At 45.5% G+C, this 24,513-nt stretch overlaps 1 protein-coding gene across 1 annotated transcript in view; it reads left to right on the plus strand.

Annotated features, from left to right (window-relative positions):
* Window positions 1–24,513, plus strand: part of HGD (homogentisate 1,2-dioxygenase) — a 62,075-nt gene that overhangs the window by 20,072 nt on the left and 17,490 nt on the right. The window contains exons 5-10 of the mRNA XM_075557171.1: window positions 15,051–15,110; window positions 16,250–16,341; window positions 20,010–20,044; window positions 21,411–21,490; window positions 22,002–22,101; window positions 24,127–24,251. Of these exons, the coding sequence (XP_075413286.1) occupies window positions 15,051–15,110; window positions 16,250–16,341; window positions 20,010–20,044; window positions 21,411–21,490; window positions 22,002–22,101; window positions 24,127–24,251 (492 nt within the window). The remainder of the gene's footprint in view (window positions 1–15,050; window positions 15,111–16,249; window positions 16,342–20,009; window positions 20,045–21,410; window positions 21,491–22,001; window positions 22,102–24,126; window positions 24,252–24,513) is intronic.

Raw genomic sequence — 24,513 nt, forward strand, 5'->3', positions numbered from 1 at the left:
TGCCTGAGAATCCACAAACTCGTCAATCGTTTTAAAGAAGATCTCATTGCCAGAGTGTTGTGAGAAATAACAAAAAGGCAAGAAACCCAGGACCCAAATGCCCAAGATTCTCAAGCCCCAAGCACGGCGCATTACCCTGAAGAAACAGCGCACCATGAGAAACAAAGAAGAGGCTGCCGAATATAGGCAAGTTTTGGGCCAAGAGAACGAAGGAGGCCAAAGAAAAATGTCAGGAACAGCTTGGCAGGAGCCAGCGTCTGTCCTCTCTGAAGCTTCTACCACTAAGTCTGAGTCCAGTCAAAAATAAATAGATTTCTACGAGCCTCGAATAAATAGGCTCATCTGTTAAATGCACACACACACCCCTTTAATTCTGACACATCCACAAAGAAGCCTCTGGTACAGTGACAGACAGGATGCTTGTTGTCCGAGCTGGCTTTTGGAAAGTCTGATTGTGGTGTCAGGTTGTTGTCACGTTCCCTTCAAGCCAAAGAACTCCATTCTTTGCCGAGGGGGCTACTCCCCTTGGTCTTGTGATGAGCGGGTATCACGATTACCAGTGTTATTGTCAGCGCTCTGTGCTCTTCGTGCTGGCTTGCAGCAAGGAGCTAGACCAAAGACTGCAGACTTTTCTGTAATCCTTCCTGAGTCTAGCTCAGTAGTTCTCAAATTGACTGCACTTAAGACTTACCAAAGTGGATCGAACGCACCGACTCAGATATACTATACCTCATGGGTGACTTGAGGGATTTTCAGAAATATTTGTGTACTTCATTTTCATCTTACTTGCTGGTCTTAACACCACTCTGTCCTTTAGTGTAATGTAGGAGATTTGTCCCTACTTGACAGAATTGTCAAAATTAGGTGAAGATTTCCCGTGTCAGGTGAAGAAACCAACTGGGAACCTTGTGGCAATCCAAATACCCTATTTCCCAACCCATGTATGTACCAAATGCCTAATTGGCATTCAGCCTGACCAGGAACCCTCTAAAACGCACAGGTTTCTCTTCTTTATATTTTCTATTGGAAGAAGAAATCCTATTATTAAACATTCCAATATCTTCATTCATCAAAAGCAAATGTGTGTGAACTCTAAGAGAGAGAAATTAGAAATGCAATTCCTTGAGGAGTCAACCAGATGCTCATAAATGAGCAGAGACTTCGGCTGAAATGGTCTATGGCCCTTCATGTGAGGAGCGTGTAAGGCAAAGGGTTAAACATAGATAATCACCTCCGGGCTGCCTCGCCCATTGTATTTCTGGCTCCTCGTGTGGGATCCCAGAGTAGGGGAGAGAGTGGTAAGATAGGGTAAGTTTAGAGCCCAGATGAGACTCCATGGTGGGGTGAAGACAGGCTCACCAGGTTGGTTGTGCAAATTGCACCCACCATAAAAGTCCCTGCCTGGTGGAAGGGAAAGCGGAAAAAGAAGGAAAAGGGGGTGAAATCCAGCTCTGATCGCCACCCCCTTTTTTTCTAGGGAACTTATTTTATTATGTCTTAATTTTTTTCTTTAAACCATTTTATTGGGGGCTCATACAACTCATCACAATGCATCCATCCATCCATTGTGTCAAGCACATTTGTGCATGTGTTGCCATCATCATTCTCAAAACATTTTATTTTACTTGAGCCTGTAGTCTCAGCTCCTCATTGTCCCTCCTCCCTCCATACGCCCCCTCCCTCATGAACCCTTGATAATTTATAAATTATTATTATTTTGTCATGTCTTACATCTCCCTTCACCCACTTTTCTGTTGTCCGTCCACCAAGGAGGTGGTTATATGTAGATCCTTGTGATCGGTTCCCCCTCTCTACCCCACCCTCCCAGGCATGCCACTCTCACTTCCATCAGAATCACTGCCTTGAATGTTCCTGCTTGCTTGCTCTTCTTTGTCCCTCCACCCTGCCCTCTGATTACCATTCTGACTGCGCTTCGCTTTTCTTCCTGAACACTTCGCATTTCTGAAATCATTGGACACTTTCTATGTGATGGCCACCAAGTGGATTTCTTCTCTAGTTTGTCCCCTGCTCGTTCGTTGGTAACCTTGAGCTCCTGTGCCTTGGGCAGACGTGCCTCCCTCGGTGAGGGTGAGAGCCAGCTGCAGGGAAGGAGCAGCTTCATCCTCTTCCTGCTCAGTGACCTGCCAGCCTGGCTTCCTCATCCTGACACCCGCCCCCAGTATCTGCTTATGAAACCTAGCCTTTTCATTTACCCCTTCTTGACAGCTTAATATTTCTTTCCAATTTTATGCTTCATTAATTAATCACAACGTGTTAGTCTGAGTTGACTAGAGAAATAAATCCAGAGACACTCATATATGTGTAAGAGATAACTTCATATCAAGAAGTAATTTTGCATCTATAAAACATCCCAGCCCAGTCCAGATCAAGTTCATACATTCAGTAATAGTCCATAGGTCCTATATTAGCCCATGCATTCCTCTTCAGACTCACACAGCGCATGTAATGATGCTGAATGCAGGAATCACAGGCTGGTGGGTGGAAAGTCCTGTGGATCCAATGTCAGTAGATGCATCTCCAGAGCTCTGGCTGCCATCAGCATGGCTCCATGTGGCTTGTCAGGACAGTAGAGCAGAGAGAGTGTCTGTCCTGCTTCCAGGGTAATAGAGGTTACGACCTGATTGACATGATAGACTCCACTCCTTTCTATACATCAAGTTGACATGCAATTATATAACTACCACACACAGTAATCTGTATTTACCAATATTCCCTATTCATAAGCTCTTCCAATATATATACTTCAGAATCTTATCAAGAAAGTCTGAAAACTTATATTCAGGTACCTATCTGAAATAGGAGCTCTGGTGGCATAATGATTATGTGTTAGATGGCTAACCACAAGGTTGGCAGTTTGAAGCCACCAGCCACTCTGCAGGAGAAAGATGGGATTTCTACTCTGGTAAAGAGTTACAGTTTTTTAAAAAAAAGAAAGAGTTACAGTCTCTGAACCCCACAGGGGCAGTTCTTTCTAGTCTTAAATGGTTGCTAAAAGCCAGAATTGAGTCAATGACAGTGAGTTTACTATCTGAGAGTCCTTCCCAGTTGAAGCCTGAAAGAGGTATGTCTTCACCTGTCACAGAACCAGCCCAATAATCCATCAGTTTTATCAATTATCGCATTACTTGTCTTTGAGAATTTGAAGATCTTCTAATTCAGGTTCCAAGGCATCGTGAAATACACTATCATCTCCATCATTCTTGTGCATACATGTATGTGCCTATACTCATGTAAATATACACATATGAAAAACCCCTGGCCATCGAGTCAATATGACTCATAGCAACCCTGTCAGACAGGGTAGAACTGCCCCCATGAGTTTCCGAGACTGGAATTCCTTATGAGATTAGAAGTCCCCGTCTTTTTCATGTGGAGTGGCTGGCGGTTTCCAACTGCCAACCTTGCAGATCGAAGCCCAGTGTGTAACTACTATGCCACCAGGGCTCCATATACACACACATAGACACATATAAACACACACACACACACAGATAAAGTTTAAGGAATGGCTCATGGAGTGTTAGAGGCCGACCTGTCTGGAATCTGTCGGTGTTGCTGTTAGATGCTGGCAAGTCGGTCCAATTCACAGTGACCCTTTGTGCACCAGAACAAAACACTGCCCGGTCCTTTGCCATCCGCACAATTGTTCTGACGTTTGAGCCCATTGTTACATCCCTGGTGTCAGTCCATCGTTCCAGAGCCTACCGTGGAGACGGTTCCGACCGATAGTGCTTCTGTAGAGCAGAGTGGAACTGCCCTTTTGGGTTTCTGAGTCTTTTCAGGAGCAGACAACCTCATCTTTCCTGCTCAGACTGGACTAGTGGAGTTGAACTTCTGACCTTGCTGTTAGCAGCCTGGCATGTAATCTATTACACAGCCAGGGCTCCCATAGGGCAGACCAGGAGTGGTAGCTGGAGCCTTTGGTTAAGCACATGCAGGGCAGACTCATTCACTGCCACTGAGTCCATTCTGCCTCAGAGGGGATTTCTGTTCGTCTTTTGACAAAATTCCTTTCTCTTCAGGTTAACCTCAGTTTTTGCTCCTAAGGCCTTCAACAGTTTGGAGGATCTCTACACACATGATCAAGAACGATCTCTTTTATTTAAAGTCAGCTGATTGTAAATGTTTAATCACATCTGAAAAGTGCCTTCACAGTAATATCTAGACCAGTGTTTACCCAACTGGGCATCATAGCCTAGCCAAGTTGACACAGAAATTAACCATTGCAGGGATTACCTCTACTCCCAACCTTCATTTATTTTTGTGTATATTTTAATCAATCACTCAAGCATTAATTCAAATTCTTTTTAAGCGTATTTAAATCTAGTCCATGCCTATAACAAGTTCTAGCTTTCAATATTTCACATAAGAAGTATGTTGAATTTTGGTCATCTTCCTCTAATTTCTGGAATTCCAGAATTTAATGAACCAATCCAAATCCAATTTTAACTGTGATTTTTATTAGCATTCCTGAACCAGCTTCCTCTTTAGAGATTTTAGCCCTTTGCAATTTATTTCTCCTATTACCTCATCCCTAACCTCTTGATGGTTGAAGAGTCAGATACATTCTTGACCCAGTTAGGTCTCAGCTGAAAAAAATTACCTCTTCTCAAACAAGGTAATTTGGATCGAGTGAGAAACACTTCAAAGCTAATTAAAGATTATATCTTAATATTCCTTCTGCTTCCAGGACATGCAAATTCCCCAAATGTTTCAAAACTTTACACACTTTCAGGGACTTTGCTGCCTACTTTGTCAAACTGTTCAGGTATTGCTATCTTATTTCTCATTTTACTTACCTCTTTAATTTTCTGCCCAAGTTTCTCCTAGTCACAGCTAAACTGCTTGAGAATGTAATCTGAAGCTACGGTGTCATCCCCACTTAAATTCTTTGCAATTCTGCTTGATCAAACCAGTCTATTGGCAATATTTATACTCTACTGTGAAACAACAGTAATGTACCACCCCAGGAATTCATTTTTTTCTTTAAAACTTACATTGATGAATGTCCAATAATTTTGCCAGTGCAGTTAATAATTTCTTACCAATCTTTGTATATATGCATACATAGATATACAGACTTAAAAAGTCCTGAGGCCCTATGTAGCCAGCAATAAAAAGTAGTTTAAAATTACCCAACCCTTATTTCTAAAAGCATTAGGGTCCAATATATGGACTGTAGCAGCTTTCTTTTGAAATCAACTCCTCCCAGACCCCAACCCTCTCCACCTCAGTAGTCCCTCACTATTCTTCCATCCCCCATAAAGCTCCCCGGGCCTATTACCACTGGCTCATGCCTTCTTCCCCACCTCCTGACCTCTGTATCTAGGAAATGCCACTTGCTGGGTAGGTCCAATTTTACCCACCTCCCTTCAGTCCCCACTTTGACAATCCCGAGAGGCCACCTTGTAGAAGGCAGTTGCACTGCCAGGAGGTTTGAAAGCCATTGGGGGGGCTGCTTGCATGGTGACAGTCATTCACCCGCTGTCATTCGTTTCATGTCTCTTTTACCATCTTTGTCATCTGCCAGGTTTTACTTTTAAAAAATTCAATAAATACCGCTCATTCCCATGACCTTGACTATCCCTCCTCTGCAATATGATTTATAAATCTCTTCCTCAAAGAACCAACCCACGGTGGCCATTACCACGGGTCTCTACTGGAGCCGTCAGAATCCCATTCAAACGATCTTCCCCCCTGGCTTGTTGCACTCTTGTTCGTGGCACATGACCCTTTCACACACTCAGGTTCGAATTCTCAGAGTGAGCGCTGAGATCCTCCTACCCTTTCCCAAAGCAGTGAGGATTATACCAAGCGCCAAGTTCATATAGCAGCTACTCCCACACGGTCATGTGCATACGGGTGCAGGGGGTCCCGAGGATGGAGGGGAGCTTTTTAAAATGTAGATTTTTGAGTCTCACCTCTAGAGACTCTAATTCATTAAGTCTCAAGGAATACCCAGGAGGATTTCTCCACATGATTCGTGCAGATTAGCCCTGAATCGAAGTTTAAGAAATACTGCAGTGGGGTTTTCTTCCAAGATGTTTCTGGTATGTGTTCTTTCCTTCCTTCTCGCATTTATATTTGACACTCCCAAACTCAAACTCACTGCCCTCGTGTCGAAGCGGACTCATAGCGACCCTATAGGACAGGGCAGACCTGCCCCAGTGAGTTTCCAAGACTGTAAGTGTTGATGGGATTAGAAATCCCAGTCTTGCTCCCGAGGAGCAAAGGCTGGTTTCCAACTGCTGACTCTGCATTCAGCAGCCCAACCCGGAGCCACGGAGCCATGGCCCAGGCCTCATGGACTCTTCAGTGGACTTTTATAGCCACCTCCTGCTGGAGCCAGTCCATTTCACCCTCTGCTGCCAGATGCGGCTTATCAAGTCATCATATCAAGAAAATTCTTTCAATCACCCTCCCAGGTCATTGCCCATTCCTGTTTCTTCCTTTATGCTTTATGCTCTGTCATCTACCTGAAATTGTTTCTTCTTTTCTCACAAATCTCCATCCATCCAAACTGACCCCCAACTTAAGTTTCATTATAAACACCACCTTTGTCATTAACCCTTTCTCAGAGAAGATCTATATCTCCACTGCTTTCATGGGGCCTGCAGACGCTAGCCCCAGGCCTTCTTCTGAATTGTAGACTCCCATGTAGCTGGTGAATTGCCTCCCTGATATCTTGAATCTCATCATCTATAAATAGACGAGATTGCTTCCCCTGAATGCCTTCAGCAGCCTTTGCCAGCATTGCAGGCACGCAGACTGCCTTGTTCAACCCTGGGGGACAGTTGGCTGGCTTTCCCTGCAGCAGACATCTCCATCCACTTACAGTGCACTCCTTGGAAAGATGCTGGTGCATCTGCAAGCCGTGTGTGTGTGTGTGTGTGTGTGTGTGTGTGTGTGTGTGTGTGTGTGTGTGTGTGTAGAATATTAAAAGGACACTGTGTCAGGGCTTATACGTGGGAAGTACATCCTTTCCAAAGTAATTTTTTTTCTTTTTACATTAAGGATTTTATTGTAAGAAATGGGGTATTCATTGCCTTTATTTTTATTTTTTATTAATAAATCTTTTTATTGGGGCTCATACAACTCTTTTTTTTCATATAACTCTTATCACAATCTATACATACATCAATTGAGCAAAGCACCCTTATACATTCGTTGCACTCAGCATTCTCAAAATTAGCTTTCCACTTGGGTTCCTGGAATCAGCTCGGTTTCCTTTTTTCCCCCTCCCCCTCCCTCCCCGATCCCACCCCTGGTTCCTTAATAGTTTAGAAATAATTATTATATCTTATCTTACACTGCCCGGCGTCTCCCCTCACCCACCTCCCCATTGCCCATCTCCCAGAGAGGAGGTTACACATAGATCTCCGAGATCGGTTCTCCCTTTCTACACCCCCTTCCCTCCTGGTGTTGCCACTCCTACCGTGGGTGTTGAGGGGCTCGTCCGTCCTAGATTCCCTGTGTTTCCAGATCCCGACTGCACCGCTGTACATCCTCTGGTATAACCAGGTCCACAAGGTAGAGTTGGGGTCATGATAATTGGGAGGGGAGGAAGCGTTCAGGAACTAGAGGAAGGTTTTGGGTTTCATTGTTGCTACACTGAACCCTGAGTGACTCATCTCCTCCTCACTACCCCTCTGGAAGGGATGTCCAGCTGTCTACAGATGGGCATTGGGTCCCCATCACGCACTCCCCCTCATTTCTATATATTCCTTTCCTTGATTTTATATCATATATTGACCATACTTCTGGGGTATTTTTAAATGATGTTATTTTTACTTCCAGCACCTAGCAGAATGAACTGATTTAAAGAGATTGGGTGCTAACTAAGGGTGCTAACTCTAAAAGAACCTTGGCAGAGTTTGGGTCCTAGGATTTCAGATTGTGCCAGAGGGGCAGTAAATTAGGGTCCAACTGTGTGTGGGGTGTGAGTGAGGGGAATGCAAAGTATTTAAAGGAGACAAAGCTTGGATTCAGCAGCCAATGAGAGCAGGGCTAGTCTGGAAGCAGATAAAAAGACAATGAGGTCAAATAGCATGGAAGGTAAGTTTTTAAGCAGAGTCTGAGAATGTTGATTTCAGTTTTCAGTTGAAATTTAACTTCTCTAATCCGTCCATTTTCTTACTTTTAAAATAGAGATGATACTGATCATAAGAGCCTCCGGGAGTTGTGAGAATTGATTGTCATTTAACAAATATTTATCAAGTAATTATGTATACCAGGCCCTGCATTGAGTGTTCAGCAATAAACGCAAAGCCTTTAGCAAATCGCAAGGCACCAAGCAAGTGTTCAGTCAATGTAAGCCAGCTGAGGTCAGGGTAAGGTCAAGTAGGAATAGGAATCAAATAGGAATCCAGATTTCCATCCATTGTAACATGTCACCTTAGTTCCATGGCTGTCATTTTTCAACCTCATGAAAGATTTTCCCAAGTCTTAAATTACAATGGCTTGGATCCTCCTTACCTATAACCTTGCCTTTTACTTCAAAGAACTCCAGTTGGTCGCTCAAGTTTGATTCTTCTGCACATCAATCATGTGGCATTTTTCTGAAATTGTTAGATTTGCTGATTAATTCAGCGAGTCTCTGTTTTAGTTTATCTACCCCTACTTTGGCCTGTTTGCTTGTGTTTTATTGACCATGTAAAGGCATTCAACTGTGTGGATCATAAGAAACTATGGATAGTCTTGAGAAAGATGGGCATCCCAGAACATTTACTTGTGCTCCTGCAGAACTTGTACATGGATCAAGAGGCAGTTGTGCAAATAGAACAAGGGAGTGCTGTGTGGTTTATAATCAGGAAAGGTGTGCATTAGGGTTGTATCCTCTCACCATACTTATTCAATCTGCACGATGAACACATTATCAGAATAACTGGATTATATGAAAATGAAGGTTTATTAACAACCTGAGATATGCAGATGACAACCTTGTTTGCTGACAGTGAGGAGGACTTGAAGCACTTGCTGTTGAAGATCAAGGACTAGCCTTGGGTATGGATTACAACTCGATGTAAAGAAGACCCAAGCCCTCACAACTGGACCAATAAATGATGGGAAAGGTTGACGTTGCAAAGGATTTCATCTTGCTTGAATGCATACTCAATGCTCATGGAAGCAGCAGTCAAGAGATCAAACAACTCGTTGCATGAGGTAAATCTTCTGCACAAGACCTCTTCAGTCTTGAAGATAAGGATGCTACTTTGAGGACCAAGGTGTGACTGACCCGGGGCACAGTACTTTCACTGGCCTCATATGCATGTGAAAGTTGGACACTGAATAAGGAAGACCAAAGAAGAAGCCACGCATTTGAACTATGGTATTAGTGAAGAATATTGTAAGTACCACTGGCTGCCCCCAAATAGACAGATCTGTCTTGGAAGAAGTACAGCCAGAATGGTCCTCAGAGGCAAGGATGATGAAACTTCTCACCTACTTTGGACATATTAGCTAGGGGAGACCAGTCCCTGGAGGACATCGTGTGTGGTAAAGGAGAGGGGCAGTGAAAAAAAAAAGGCCCTCGATGAGATGGGCTGGCACAGTAGCTGCAACCAGGGACTCAAGCATGGGGACACTTGTGAGGATGGAGCAGAACCAGGAGGCAGTGTTTCATTCTGCTGTATAGGGTGGCTATGAGACAGAACTGGCTCAACGGCGGCATCTAACCTCAACAACCCTTTGGCCTGGTGTTGTAGTGGGTTACACAACCACAAGGGCAGCTGTTGGCAACCACCCGTTACTGTTGGATTGGGGAAGGGAACGCGAGCTCACCTTGGGCGCACGGAAGAATTATGACCAGTTGAGATGCAAAAATGGCAAAAGGAGTTTATTTGCTAGCTCGAGCTAGGGCTTCCCTCCCTCCACTGCCCAGCGCAGCGGGGACCCAGCGTCCAAAAGGGAATCAGCCCCGAGTTCTTTGTTCCCTGGGCTTTTATAGGGCCAGGGACCGGGGGCAGTCCAGTGCTGCTGTTCTTTAAATTTATTGGAGAAAACTTCTGGCGTCAGCATTGTCCAGTGGTGGTTGGCAAGCAGTTTCACGCATGTTTTCTTGACTGGTCAATCGGGGGTGGTGGTCGCTGCACCCTACTGGTCAGTCTGGGACAGGTGATGCCTTCTCTGACAGAATTGCCTCAGTGCCCAGGAATCTGAAATTAGAGCTTAAGCCTGCCCAGACTTTGGTTTTATACAGCTTGTCATGGTGCTGGTGCTGGCAGTCGTAAACCAGGACCCCACATTACTTCATGGGAGTAGGCAGTCATGCCATGAGTCTGCCTACTCCCACAAAGCTTCACGGTCTTAGATACCCACCAGGGCAGTTATACACTATCCTATGGCATTTCTATGAGTCAACACGGACTTGATGGCAGTGAGTTTTCACTTTCCTAGTCTGGATTGAAAGTCAGTGTTTCAGATTCTCCTGGACCTCCCCAAGCCCCAGAGGCTCGTAAGCATGGCTCATATGTCACGAAGCTGTTTCATCTTCAAATTACTTCCACTGGCACATCAGAAGCCTGTTTCAGCTATATAGGAATTTTGAAATAATGTGTACCTGAAATAGTGATCACCGTGTTGTTAAGACTATCCAATCCATTCAAATTTAGTTGAGTCTAAAGCAATTTTGGTGGGAATCTCGGTAAATAATATATCTGTTTTAAAACTCAGTATAGAAAGGGATATTTGGACTATCCAGTCTATCTCACTATCTTCTGACTTTGGAAATACCAAAGTCAATTCTCTGATGTTTCCTTTCATCTCTGAGCACTCAGTTTTCATCCTGATAGCTCAATTGCATCACTGATTGTCGGTCAGCCTCCTTTGTAATTTAAAAGAATTTTTCATTCTAATGTTGCACTTCTTTGAAGATGCTTTTCAGGGTACTTTTGATCACCCTCTATCTAGTAAGTAAATGCTTATTTTCCAGTTAGCTTTCAGAAGACAGAATGAAAACACTGAGAGGCAAACTGATACACTGAAAGGAGAAATAAAAAAAACTATAATTATAGCTGGAGACTTCAACACTCCTCTTTTGGCAATTGATAGAACACTAGACAAAAAAATCAGCAACAATCTAGAAGAATGAAGGATTTTTCCACATGCAAAACTGACTTACAAGCTTAGAAATAATCTTTGGACTTTAGAAACACCTACCAACTTAATAGTTACTGTCTATCATTTTGATTTTCCAAGATATCACAAATTTCCTTTAATTTTATTCCTTGAATTTTCACAATATTCTTAGTGCCTTATATTCATTCATTAATTCATTCAATAATTCCACAAATATATGTTACCACTTGCTAAAGGCAACACATAGAGAGGCCTGATAACAGTGCGGGTTAGGCATTGGGCTGTTAAGCACAAAGTCATTAGTTCAACTCCCCAGCCACTCCACAGGAAAAAGATGAGGCTGTCTATTCCCACAAAGATATGCAGTCTCCTGAACCCTGGATTGGGTCATTATGAGTTGGCATCAACTTGATGGCAGTGCGTTTGTTTTTTGTTTTGTTTTTAATCAAAACATTGTATTGGAACTATATTTTATTCTTTTTGCAATATTTTATCATTCAATTTTAGGTGGAGGGGCTATTTAGAAATAATACATAGTGTGAATTTAAAAACTGGAAAAAATCTAGAACTAAGTGAGCTAATGAGCATCCTTTACTACTCTTGGAAATTCTTCTCTGAAGAAAAATACGTAATAAAAATTTTCACCAGTACCCACTGCTGTATTTGAGAGAAGATACTTGTCACCAAGACAAATCATGCTAGAGCTCCTATGAAAATCTCATGGTTGAGGATTTTAAACTAACTTCCTCATGGAGTCTTTAATTATTACAGCTCCCTTGAATCTTGAGTGTCTTCCATGATCAACCTATAAAATCCACTGCCATCGGCCTCAATAAATAACTTACTCCTCTCCCTGTACCATCTCTGTCATTAGTTGGGGGGTGCCTATATATTTATAGGATTAGAGAAAGGTCTTCAAAGCCACTGCCTCTGTAGAAGGTCTATGAATGCCCTTCCATTCACTAGCCCAGGTTCTGTCCTTAGGCCTAATAGTACACAGACCTATTAGACTTTAAGTTTCATAGTCCACAGACGTTGAAATTTCCTTGAAAAAACAGCAAGCCTGCCTAACCATTTCAGACTCTCTGGTTCAGTGGACTTGTTCCCTGGGGTCAAGCTTTTATTTCTATCAACAAGTATCCAGAAAGGTGTTCTCAGTGCAATAAGCCAGGCCATACCACCCCTGCTACTGAGGTATAGGTCTCTCACTTTCTTTTTTGTCTTCCTTCTCTTTCTCCTTATATTTGTAAATCCTTAGATTTGTATTATTTAGATGCCTTTACTATCAGATGTGACATTGCCATCCTCACATCTGACCCAAACTGCCATGATTTAGGTGGGCGATTGGTTGGTTGGTTGCTGGACAGACTTTTCTGGTCATGATTCTAGGTTCAGGGGATCCAAAAAGTTCATGGAAAGACACTGATTGTCTTTAATCCCATTGTTCCCTGAACTTCTTGATGTCCCTCATACAAGAATCACAGACACTCTCTCCTGGACTTGTGGAGTCTCAAACACTAATTGTACACTGGAATCACTTGGAGAGATTTTATAACACAGGCATCCCTGGCTTCCACCTTCATGGATTCTCACTTAATTTGGTCTTGGGTCTCCAAGACTGCCCGAATTTCTATAGAGAGCTAAAAGGTAGCTCAATCACAGATCGGAGATGTAAATCCTTTCCCTGCCATTGAGAAATCTAGAATGATGCTGCTTCTTGGGGGACTAGAAACCTGGGTAATGAAATCTTTCAGACAAGGGTCATGGAGTATGCAGGTGCTGCACTGCTGTAACAGAGGGACGTTGCAGGTCACAGTTCGTAATAGACTCAAATCCCCCCTCGAAAAGTCCATCGTGCTCCCCTGTGACCTTCCTCATGTCAGGGGAATGAAAGTATGCTTCTGGCCCTCACCAGGGCAATTTGCTTCCCAAAGGGCATGTGACAGTGTCTGGAGATACTCATGGTTATGGTCTGAGGGGTGTTACTTGCATCTAAGGAGCCCTGGTGGTGCTGAGAGTTGGGCATTGGGCTGCTAACCACAAGGTAGTGGGTCAAGTTCACCAGCCTCTCCACGGAAGAAAGATGAGGCTGTCTGCTCCAGTACTGATTCATCCTATGGGTAAACCCTTTAAAGAAACCCGGAACCAACTCGACGCTAAGGAGTTTGACTAGCATCTAGTGGGTGGAGCTCAAAGGTGGCTCTAAATATCCTACAGTGTACAGGACAACCCTACAGCAAGCTTTCTCTGGCTCAAAATAGCTACAGCGTTGAAGAAAAGAAACCACTTCCCAGAGAGCCCCAAGTAGTGCCAATAATTAGACTCTCAACTACTAGCTTCAAGTTTGGCAGTTCAAAACCCCCTAAAGGCATGCCAGAAGGCAGGCCCAATGATCAGCTTCTGTCAGGACACAGGACCGAACGCGTGATGGATGGAGCAGTTCAACTCTGCCCACACAGGGTCTCTGTGAGCTAAAATCGATGGCGAGTAACAAAAACCACAACGGTAAGATTCTGTTTCTCAGTTCCTCCCACCTCCTTTAGTTTTTCTTTCCTTCAATAGCATTTTTCAAGTCAATGTCTCACATCCTTTCCAAGTAGCCCCTGAACGTGATATCCTGCTTTGCTGTTAAGCAATGAAGGCTGTCGCCTGTCTGTGTGTATCAGAGAGACAGAGTAACTCCAGAGCCACCTGCCCTACCTGCTCCCTCCTGTCCCTGATGGTCCCCCCCCACCCCCCCGTGAAATGTAGCTCCAGCTGAACCCTGTCGCCTCATGGGGGCCCTGGCCAGCCAGCTTTGCGCAGGTGCCACCAGCTTGGAGTGCAGGCCTCTCTGGAAGCTGTATCTGGAAGCTGCTAGGCCTGTCAGCTGCCAACCAGCTGGGTCAGGTTGGTTACTAAGTGCTGGCCTGACACTTCTCGTGGGCCTGAACCTGCTGATGTCCCGCCCACTTCCTTAGATCATTGCATAATTAAATTAAAGATTGCTATGATTCAAACTGAACCATCAGGCAGCTTGGGGGACAAACAGAGTTTGGTGAAGCAACTGAGCCTAGTACTCTGCATTTACCAAATCCAGTCTCTGCCGGGGGACCTTTTCTTTCTTTCTTTTTTTTTTTTTAAACGTTTTATTAGGGGCTCATACAACTCTTATCACAGTCCATACATATACATACATCAATTGTATAAAGCACATCTGTACATTCTTTGCCCTAATCATTTTCTTTTCTTTTTTTTCTCCTCTTTTCTTTTTTTACATTTTATTAGGGACTCATACAACTCTTATCACAATCCACACATATACATACATCAGTTGTATAAAGCACATCCATACATTCCCTGCCTCAATCATTCTCAAGGCTTTTGCTCTCCACTTAAGCCCTTTGCATCAGGTCCTCTTTTTTTTCCCCTCCCTCATGTGCCCTTGGTAATTTATACCTTTTCTTTCTTTTAAGGAAATACTTCCAACTCCCAGGGCTGGAAGTAGGAGTGGGACTTTGCCTCCAGTGTCAGGAGCCCACAGGGAGGCTGGCCTGGCAGGGAAGGGAGCTGAGTAGGAACAGCATGAAAGGCAGCATCAGTCAGAACTCACTGGTCTGCTGAGCAAAATGTTAAAAGAAACAAACAGCTTCGGGCAGAGGAAGCAGTGAACAGAAGGATGGTTCTTTAAAAAAGAAAAAAAGATTTAAAGTCCTCTGGAAGAAAGATGGCTTATACACACACAGGTTACAAGACATATACATGAGCCTCCTTCCCCTCCCCCACCCCCGACCCCAGCCCAACAAAGGCCCTTTTAAGGAAATGATGGATAATTATGACTTTCAAAACCAGGAAATCAAAAGTAGTCAGAGCAGTCCTGTCCCTCTGTCTCCGTGTGATTGATGACACTTATTTCGAGGCTCTGGTTTCCCTCCTGACGTCATCTCTCTGTGTGCTTTTTCCCCCCTCTCCAGCTTAGGTGGAAGCCATTTGAGATTCCAAAAGCATCTCAGAAGAAAGTGGACTTTGTGGGCGTAAGTTGACACTGCTCACACCTGCCCCCCTACCCACCCACCCCCCGCGCTCTCTTGTGGGGAGGGGTCAAGCACTTGCAGTTGAGTGCCAAGCACAGAGACAAGACCTTTGGTGCTTTGGTGGCCGGCTGAGCGATGTCTTACTCACAGACCCATGTGGTCGCTAACACTGAGAGGCACCAGGGAGCTATTTGCAACTTCTCCGCAAAGCCAATGCAAATTGAATGTTTACCTACCTCAGGTTCCTCTGGGCTCTTAATCTTCTCATTCCCTGGACCCCTTTGAGATTCTGGTGAAGCCTGTGTTTCTAAATGTTTATAAATCTATAACCATACCCATATTTATAAATTTCATAGAAATACAAAGATAATTCTTCCATTATAGTTAGAAGACCTGTCCCCATGGTCAGCAGTTCGAGCCTGCTTGCTGCTCCATGGGACAGCTGCTCATAACGAGTGACAGTCTTGGAGATCTTCAGCGCAAGTCTACCCTGTCCCTATAGGGTCACTATGAGTTGGTATGGAACTTGATGGCAGTGAGTTGGGTTTTGAGGGGTTTCTTTTGGAAGTGAGCTCTGGCGGCACAGTGGTTAAAACACTCCACTGACAAACCAGACGATGTCAGTGGTTCAAACCCACCGGCTTCTCCAAAGGACAAAAACCTGGCATCTGCTTCCACACAGATGATACTCTTGGCATCCCATGGGGGCAATTTTATAGGGTCGCCATGATCGGAATTGCTTCGGTGACAGTAACTTTGGTTTGGGCAGCTCACCCTCCCTGTTGCAGACTTCCTCCCTAAACCTCCTACGTTCTTAATCTTACCTGCCTCCAAATCTCTCCTTCAGGCTCATCTTAAACATCAACCTGGTAAAATGCCAAGTATGACCTAATGCGCTGCACAGTCGCTAATTGAGACGATCCAGACTTAGGAACATGGCTGGTGGCTAATGTGAGCCACCACCTGTCCAACCTAAGTCAGTAAATTGCAGGCTCTCAGAGGCAGCCCAGGTCCCAAAGCTCCCATGCGTCCCCAAGGGACAATCGGGTAGGACCTTGGCCCTCAGGGACCAGGCGTGGGGGCTGGCTTCTGTGGCATTGCTCACATTCACCCTCTGCTCCCATGCTCCTCCCTCCCAGGGTCTGCACACCTTGTGTGGAGCTGGAGACACCAAGTCTAACCATGGACTTGCCATCCACATATTCCTGTGCAACACCTCCATGGGGAACAGGTGAGGCTCCCAGGGCTGGGCCGGGCTGTCCTATTTCCCAGCGGCTGTTGACCAGCGGTGAAGGCCAGGTGTTGCTCTGGCAGAATCGTACCTGCATATGCTTTGTTTTATGGTGGTTTTGTCCCCCTCCTTGTTTCCATCTTAATCGACTCTTGTGACATAAACAAGGATGTGACCTAACCATGCAGATAGTAGTGAGAGGATCGAGCCCTGGAACGTGGGCTTCATCCAAGAGGTATTTGACTTTAATCAGAGTGGAATCGGAGGATTCTAATTCTAAGTTTCTCAAGGGCTGTTCTGGAGTCTAAGCGTCACCTGTGGGGACAGGTCAAGCTGACAGATTGGTTTGGGGTGATAGTTTGGGTAAGCTAAAAATGCCTAAGTAGAGGAGCTTGCACATTGGCCTGTATGCTTTTCATTAGTATATGTGTGTATACACATATGACATAGATAGAATTTCTGCTGATCACAGGGGCCTACCTCAGGAACCAGACTGCTTGCAGTCAAAGCTCAACCCCACTCTCTCTGACTGAGACCTTAGGGAAGTTGTTTAACTTCTCTGAGCGACACATACCTCTGAGTCTGGCACAGAGCAAGCACTCAACAAATGTGAGCGATCTTAGCTTCATTCAAACAAAATTCACATTCACCACCATCGTGCTGATTCTGACTCATAGTGACGAATGTCCCTGTGACTTTCTGAGGTTATAATTCTTTATGAGATAGAAAGCCTGATCTTTCTGCCTCAGATGAGCTAGTGGATTCAAACTGCTGACCTTGTGGTTAGTAGTCCAATGAGTAACCATGATGCCACCAGGGTTCCTCTACCTTCATTGAATAGAGTGTTTTATAGTGTTTTGCTATTGTTGCTATTCTTTCTATACACACCGTATGAGTTCTTTTAAATACTGTCCCTATTTTACAGCCACATTCTTATTCTCAACTTCGTACTTGTTCATTTGCCTGCTTTACTGAGAAGGAGCTCTTCCCTCACTCTCTTCAGCCTGTATCAGTGACAATGCATTCATGTTAAGGAAATTCATCACATCAGTGAGTCCCCCATAAAATGTTTTTCTTCAAGGCACAATTTTTTTTCTTTTTTTAAATTTATTTTTTATTTATTTTTTTTTATTTTAACAATTTATTGGGGCTCATACAATTCTTTTCACAGTTCATACATATACATACATCAATTGTATAAAGCACATCTGTACAGTCTTTGCCCTAATCATTTTTTTCTCTTTTCTTCTTTTACATTTTATTAGGGACTCATACAACTCTTACCACAATCCATACATATACATACATCAATTGTATAAAGCACATCCATACATTCCCTGCCCCAACCACTCTCAAGGCATTTGCTCTCCACCTAAGCCCCTTGCATCAGGTCCTCTTTTTTTTTTTCCCTCCCTCCCCATTCCCCCCTCCCTCATATGCCCTTGGTAATTTATACATCGTTATTTTGTCATATCTTGCCCTATCCGGAGTCTCCCTTCCCCCCTTCTCTGCTGTCCCTCTCCCAGGGAAGAGGTCACATGTGGATCCTTGTAATCAGTTCCCCCTTTCCAACCCACTCACCCTCCACTCTCCCAGCATCGTCCCTCACACCCTTGGTCCTGAAGGTATCATCCACCCTGGATTCCCTGTACCTCCAACCCTCATATGCACCAGTGTACAGCCTCTGTCCTATCCAGCCCTGCAAGGTAGAATTCGGATCATGGTAGTTGGGGGGAGGAAGCATCCAGGATCTGGGGGAAAGCTGTGTTCTTCATCGATACTACCTCACACCCTAATTAACCCATCTCCTCTCCTAAACGCCTCTATGAGGGGATCTCCATTGGTCGACACTTGGGCCTTGGGTCTCCACTCTGCACTTCCCCCTTCATTTAATATGATATATATATACATACATACACATACATATATACACATACATACACACACTTATATCTTTTTTTTGCATGATGCCTTATACCTGGTCCCTTGGGCACCTCGTGATCGCACTGGCCGGTGTGCTTCTTCCATGTGGGCTTATTTGCTTCTGAGCTAGATGGCCGCTTGTTCACCTTCAAGCCTTTAAGACCCCAGACACTATCTCTTTTGATAGCCGGGCACCATCAGCTTTCTTCACCACATTTGCTTATGCACCCATTTGTCTTCAGCGATCCTATCATGGAGGTGTGCAGTCAATGATATGATTTTTTGTTCTTTGATGCCTGGTAACTGATCCCTTTGGGACCACTCGATCACACAGGCTGGTGTGTTCTTCCATGTGGACTTTGTTGCTTCTGAGCTAGATGGCCGCTTGTTTATCTTCAAGCCTTTAAGATCCCAGTCACTATCTCTTTTGATAGCCGGGCACCATCAGCTTTCTTCACCACATTTACTTGTTCACCCACTTTGGCTCCAGCCATTGTGTCGGGAGAGTGAGCATCATAGAGTTCCAATTTAATAAAAGAAGGTATTCATGCATTGACGGAGTGTTTGAGTAGAGGCCCAAGGTCCTTCCGCCACCTTAATACTTGACCTATAAATATAGACACATAGATCTATTTCCCCATCCTCCTATACATATTTGCATGTTTATATCTCCACAGGGAAAGTGGGACCAGGCACAGATTTTTAAAACTGAGATTCAGAAAGCCAGAGGTAACTCTGAGAAACCACCCAAGCGCTGGTACTTCCAGAGTTGATCAGTGGGGGCACTGGGCTTTCATCCCAGGGCCCCCGGTAGCGTGGTGGATTACACATTGGGCTGCTAACTGCAAGGTCGGTACTTTGAAACCACTAGTTGCTCCGTGGGAGAAAAACGAGGCTTTCTACTCCCGTAAAGAGTTACAATCTCAGAAACCCACAGGAGCGGTTCTACTCTAGGGTCGCTAAGAGTCAGACTGACTGGCTGGCAGATGCTGGATTGAGGGCCTTTATCCAAACATTTGGCAAAAATGTACAATGACTCAGGGCCCAGCCCCCAGCTCTGTGACAAGGCACCAGAGAGCTACCTGAGGCTCAGCCTCACCTCTGCCATCCCTCTGCCAGGTGGCTCTTGTCTATGAGCACTTGCAAGTGGTGTTCTCTCTGCCCTGCCGGCAATGTGCCCTCGCCCCAACTGCGGATGACTTCAGTTATGTATCACACGTCTTTGCTGACTCTGTGGCTTCCGTCAGACCCCTATTCTTTCCGTCCCTGAACTTGTCCTTCACAGTGCCACGACAGCTGATGACGACACTTGCTCTAAACTCCATGAGGACAGAGTCTGTGCGCCTCCCATTTCTCAGCCAGCACTAACAAGACACCGTGGCGGAAGCTGCTTTGTCTAGATCGTGTTAAAAGTGGACTCTGGATAGGGCAAGATATGACAAAATAACAATGTATAAATTACCAAGGGCTCATGAGGGAGGGGAAGCAGGGAGGGAGGGGGAAAAAAAAGAGGACCTGATGCAAAGGGCTTAAGTGGAGAGCAAATGCTTTGAGAATGATTGGGGCAGGGAATGTATGGATGTGCTTTATACAATTGATGTATGTATATGTATAGATTGTGATAAGAGTTGTCTGAGCCCCTAATAAAATGTTAAAAAAGGAGAAAAAAAAGAAAAGAATAAAACTCATACAATCAAGCAAAAAAAAAAGTGGACATCTCTGAACTCACCCTTTTTATCTTTCAGGTGTTTTTACAATTCCGATGGGGACTTCTTGATCGGTGAGTTCTGCAGATTGCAGACCCTTCACAGTTCATTGATCCTGCGTCGCCAGCCGCGTTCTTTCTTTCTCGTGTGCCCATTCGTTGCCCTCACCTTCCGGTCTGCCTGGTTTCACTTACTGCGATCGCTCACCTGAGCGCCGAAGGCCAGAAGCAAACGTTGTGCGCCTCAGAGCACGAGCTGGATTGGCTGGGTCTCTGTCTTGGCCCGTCTCAGCTGGGCCTGCTTGATGGGGACATATGGGTAGTTGAGAAGAAATGGAGATTAATGCTGCAATGGCACAGATGTATGAAAAGCATCTCTCTGTCTTCAAAACCACCCAAGAAAAGACAGATTCCCGCTATCTGTAATTCACTGACATCTGTAATTTCAATGTGCAGTTTTCTTTGTGTGTGTGTGTTTCCATATTTTTTTACATTTTATTAGGGGCTCATACAACTCTTATCACTATCCATACATATACATACATCAATTGTATAAAGCACATCTGTACATTCTTTGCCCTAATCATTTTCTTTTTTTTTCTCTCTTTTCTTTTTTTACATTTTATTAGGGGCTCATACAACTCTTATCACAATCCATACATATACACACATCAATTGTACAAGGCACATCTGTACATTCTTTGCCCTAATCATTTTCTTTTTTTCTCTCTTTTCTTTTTTTACATTTTATTAGGGGCTCATACAACTCTTATCACAATCCATACATATACATACATCAATTGTATAAGGCACATCCGCACAGTCCCTGCCCCAATCATTCTCAAAGCATTTGCTCTCCACTTAAGCCCTTTAAATGTGCAGTTTTCTAAGACCATCTAACATGCAGTAGTGGGGACGAGATGAGCCTTTCTGTTCCTCAAAGAGTTAGTCTTGGAAACTCACTGGGGCCGTTCTGCCCGATCTTGCAGGGTCGCTCCCAGCCAGCAGCCACGCAATGGCAGTGAGTTCCGTTTCAGAAACGTGCAGTCGTCTGTCAGAGATGGCTCTGCTCTGCCCATTCTAGTTGGTGGTTTCAGTGTTTGTATGTCGACCTTAGCCATAGGAAGGCCCGCCTCCCCCTGGAGCCACCGGGAACGAGTGGTATGCCATCCTCCGTCTGCGCCCCTTTGTCGTCGATCCAGGGGATCGTGTCCATAGAAGCCAACAAAAGGAGGCCGGTTTTTCTTTTTTCCTCCATGCGAGTCTAGACCTTTCACCCCAATTGTCAGAAAATACAATCTGGAAATTGCACGCGACTCAGTAAAGCTCTTGCCATGTGGAATGCAAAGACCATGATTAGCTCGAGCCTTAAAGCCTTGACTCTGGAAAATGGTCCTCACACAAAAAGCCTTGCTCACCACTGCCCCGTCTTTTGTGTCAGTTCCCCAGAAAGGGACACTTCTCATTTACACCGAGTTTGGCAAGATGCTGGTGGAGCCCAGTGAAATCTGCGTCCTTCAGGTGGGTGCGGAGCCCCTTCTCCCTGCCTCTCCCTACCTCTCCCTGCTGGGAGTTAGTGAGACCAAAGCAGTCCGATGTTGCAGCTGCTCAGTCTCTGCCATGCCTGGCAGTGAGGAAGGGGGCTGACTTTCACAGAAGTCTCCAGGTGGGGAGGGGTAGCAGGCTTAGGTGTCGGCTCTGTTTTAAGATAGCAAGCACTCAAGCGCAGAGCATGGTGGATTCACTTTCTCAAATACTCATCTACTGTCTGGATTAGGTTGTTTCCATGGAGATGGGATGAGGGAGGCTGTGAAGGTGAGTTCTTCATAATGTGTCCAAACCAGGCCAAATGACAGGTTAGCCTAGAAGTAGCTTGGGTCCTAGATAGGGCGGGGAGTTGAGCCTTCCCTTCTAACTCATCTTTAAGTGCTTGCCTGCAAGTTACTCGTCCCTGTGGGGCTGGAAGTGGCTCTGGGGAAGCTCCTTGACAACCACAGGTCTGATTTCGCGGTGTGTTTATATCTCTTTCCAGAGAGGAATGAGATTCAGCATAGATGTCTTTGAGGAGACCAGAGGTTACGTCCTGGAAGTCTACGGCGTCCACTTCGAGTTGCCCGACCTGGGACCCATTGGTAAACTTTACTATAATTCTCGAAGCCTTGACTGAGACGCGGGACACAGGTGGAAGTTAAACAGCCTCCCCCTCTCGCGAACTCAAATTTCCACTTTCCTCTCAAGGGAACTTCTTCTCTGAACAAATGTCATTTGGTATTTCAGAAATCTGCTCCCCAGGCTTTCTTGTCTAGTCCTCTAATCGGATGAGGCTTCATGTATCATAGCTGACCAACTCATGAACTAAAGCCTCCACTCATTAACCCCTCTGAGTGTCCATCCGTCAGCGAGGCTCGGCCCCCCTGTGCTGAGGGTCACACAAGTCTCTTCTCATAAAAGGAATGCGTTACAGAAAGCAACCCAGGCCAACCCGTTAGAGATGCCTCTGTAGAGCAGCACATGCAGCAGTGAAGAGCAAGGCTGGAGCCGCTTTCTGCTCGTACAACGTGGGCTGCAGAGGGTGTACAAGTTCAAGGTGTGGCGGGCGGGCCGGGGCCACCACGGGTACCATTAGAGACCAAAAAATGGCATTGATCTTACTTGTAACGAAAAGCTGAGGAGAAGTAAGTCGGAAAAGGAACAGCTTAAGCAAAAGCCTGCAAGTGGGAATAAGCTTCCTAAGCTAATAATGGGTTGTGTATAAATAATAAAATGGGGAAACTAGGAGGTGTCCGGAGCTATATTCCTATGGAGAGATGGGGACAGACGGAGGAAAGCGCATAGCCTAGAAACATCACATTCTTACTGAATACGCGCCACAGAAGTCCACACACTCAACCAGCACAACGGTGCACACCCAGGGCTATGAAGGAGAGAGCAGCCACAGACCTGGGGGCAGAGCACAGCTTTCTGAGCTGCGAGCCCAGGCCCAGGCCCCTCCCACGCTTCTGGCAAGCTGGAGGCCAGAGGTGCAGGAGAGAAGTGAAGGGGTAGGAGGGGCTGCTCTACAGACATCTCTTGGGACGAAAGGGACGGCTGGAAAAATGGGCCCTCGGTTTCATCTTCGACATGTTTCTTGAAGGTAGTGGTGGCCACACCTCCCTCCTTTGTCAACAGCTTTTTAGAGCGGACACAAGGACAGGCCAGGACATGCCTTCTGGTCACTCACCTGGAGGGGATCCAAATAGGCAGAGGAAGGTGGGAGGCAGCAGAGAGGCAGCTGGAGCCCTGGTGGGCGTATGTCATCCTGCTCACCACCCACTCTTCGGGCTTAGGTCTGGCTTCCTGTTGGTTTACAGTCCGCCTAGCCCCCAGGGATCCATGGCACATGTACCCTCTGGAAAAGTTATAATTCACTAAAAAGCTGGGGGCTTCTTTTTTTTTTTCCCCCAGGAGTCTGAAAATGATAAAACACTCCCCGGTCTCTCCTCTCAGAATTAAATTATGTTTTGGCACGTATGTTTTTCATTTTTGGTCTCTTGATTTCTTTTGTTCCTCTAGAGGGAACACTGGCTCCTAAGCAGAGGTAACAGGCACATCCTGCATCCTTTCTTCAGGAATAGAAGTCTCAGATTTGTCAGGCTCAAGAGCAGCTCCCAAGTTCTGCCTGAGGAGCAGAGGTCTGCCTAGGGCAGCAGTGTAGAACTCTCCCTTCCCAAGATCAAAGGCACGAGATGATCTCCACAGTCGTCTGGATTCCCTAGGAAGGGAGCTATGCCAGGAGCCCCTGGCATGCTATCAGCTCCCCTCTCCTCCTCTTTCCCAGTCTCCTCCTCTCCTCTGTTCCCTGGCCTCTAGTGAGGAGATAGTGCCTGTGAGCACTTCGCAAGCCCCCTCACTCGACAACAGCAGGAGGTGAGGATGATGATTGTGGATTGTTGAGACCCCCCTCCTTGCCCCCCCCCTCCAGGTCTCTAAATTCCTTGCCTCCCTCAAGCTGAGAATCCAACGAAGCCTTTGAACAATGAAAGCAAATTGATGAAGGGATGTTTGACATGAAAGCATGCCCTCTGTGCATGGGGGGAGGGGAGAGGGGGAGGGGGAGGGCGGGCATCTCTCTGTGCGTTTCACGGTGTCTGAAAGACTTTGGGGTCATTCTGTTCTAGGTGCCAACGGCTTGGCAAATCCTCGTGATTTCTTGATACCCGTTGCCTGGTTTGAAGATCGCCACGTGCCAGGTGGTTACACTGTCATTAATAAATACCAGGGCAAGCTGTTTGCTGCCAAACAGGTAAAGTAGGAGGGTCTGCAGACAAGGGAGGGAATACCAAGGACAGTGTGTGGTACTTTCCATTCGACCTCACCCACGGGCACTCGTGCCTTCGGAGTCCTGGCAGCACAGCAGCTCACGTGTCTGACTGCATCTTCGAAGGAGAAGGATGAGACTGTCTGCTCCTGTAAAGACTGACTCTCTTGAAAGACAGCAGGCTCAATTCTACTCTGTCCCCTAGGGCCTCCCTAAGTTGGAGTCGACTCGATGGCAGTGAGTGTCT

Source organism: Tenrec ecaudatus, chromosome 8 (assembly GCF_050624435.1).
Source record: "Tenrec ecaudatus isolate mTenEca1 chromosome 8, mTenEca1.hap1, whole genome shotgun sequence".
Classification (NCBI taxonomy): domain Eukaryota; kingdom Metazoa; phylum Chordata; class Mammalia; order Afrosoricida; family Tenrecidae; genus Tenrec; species Tenrec ecaudatus.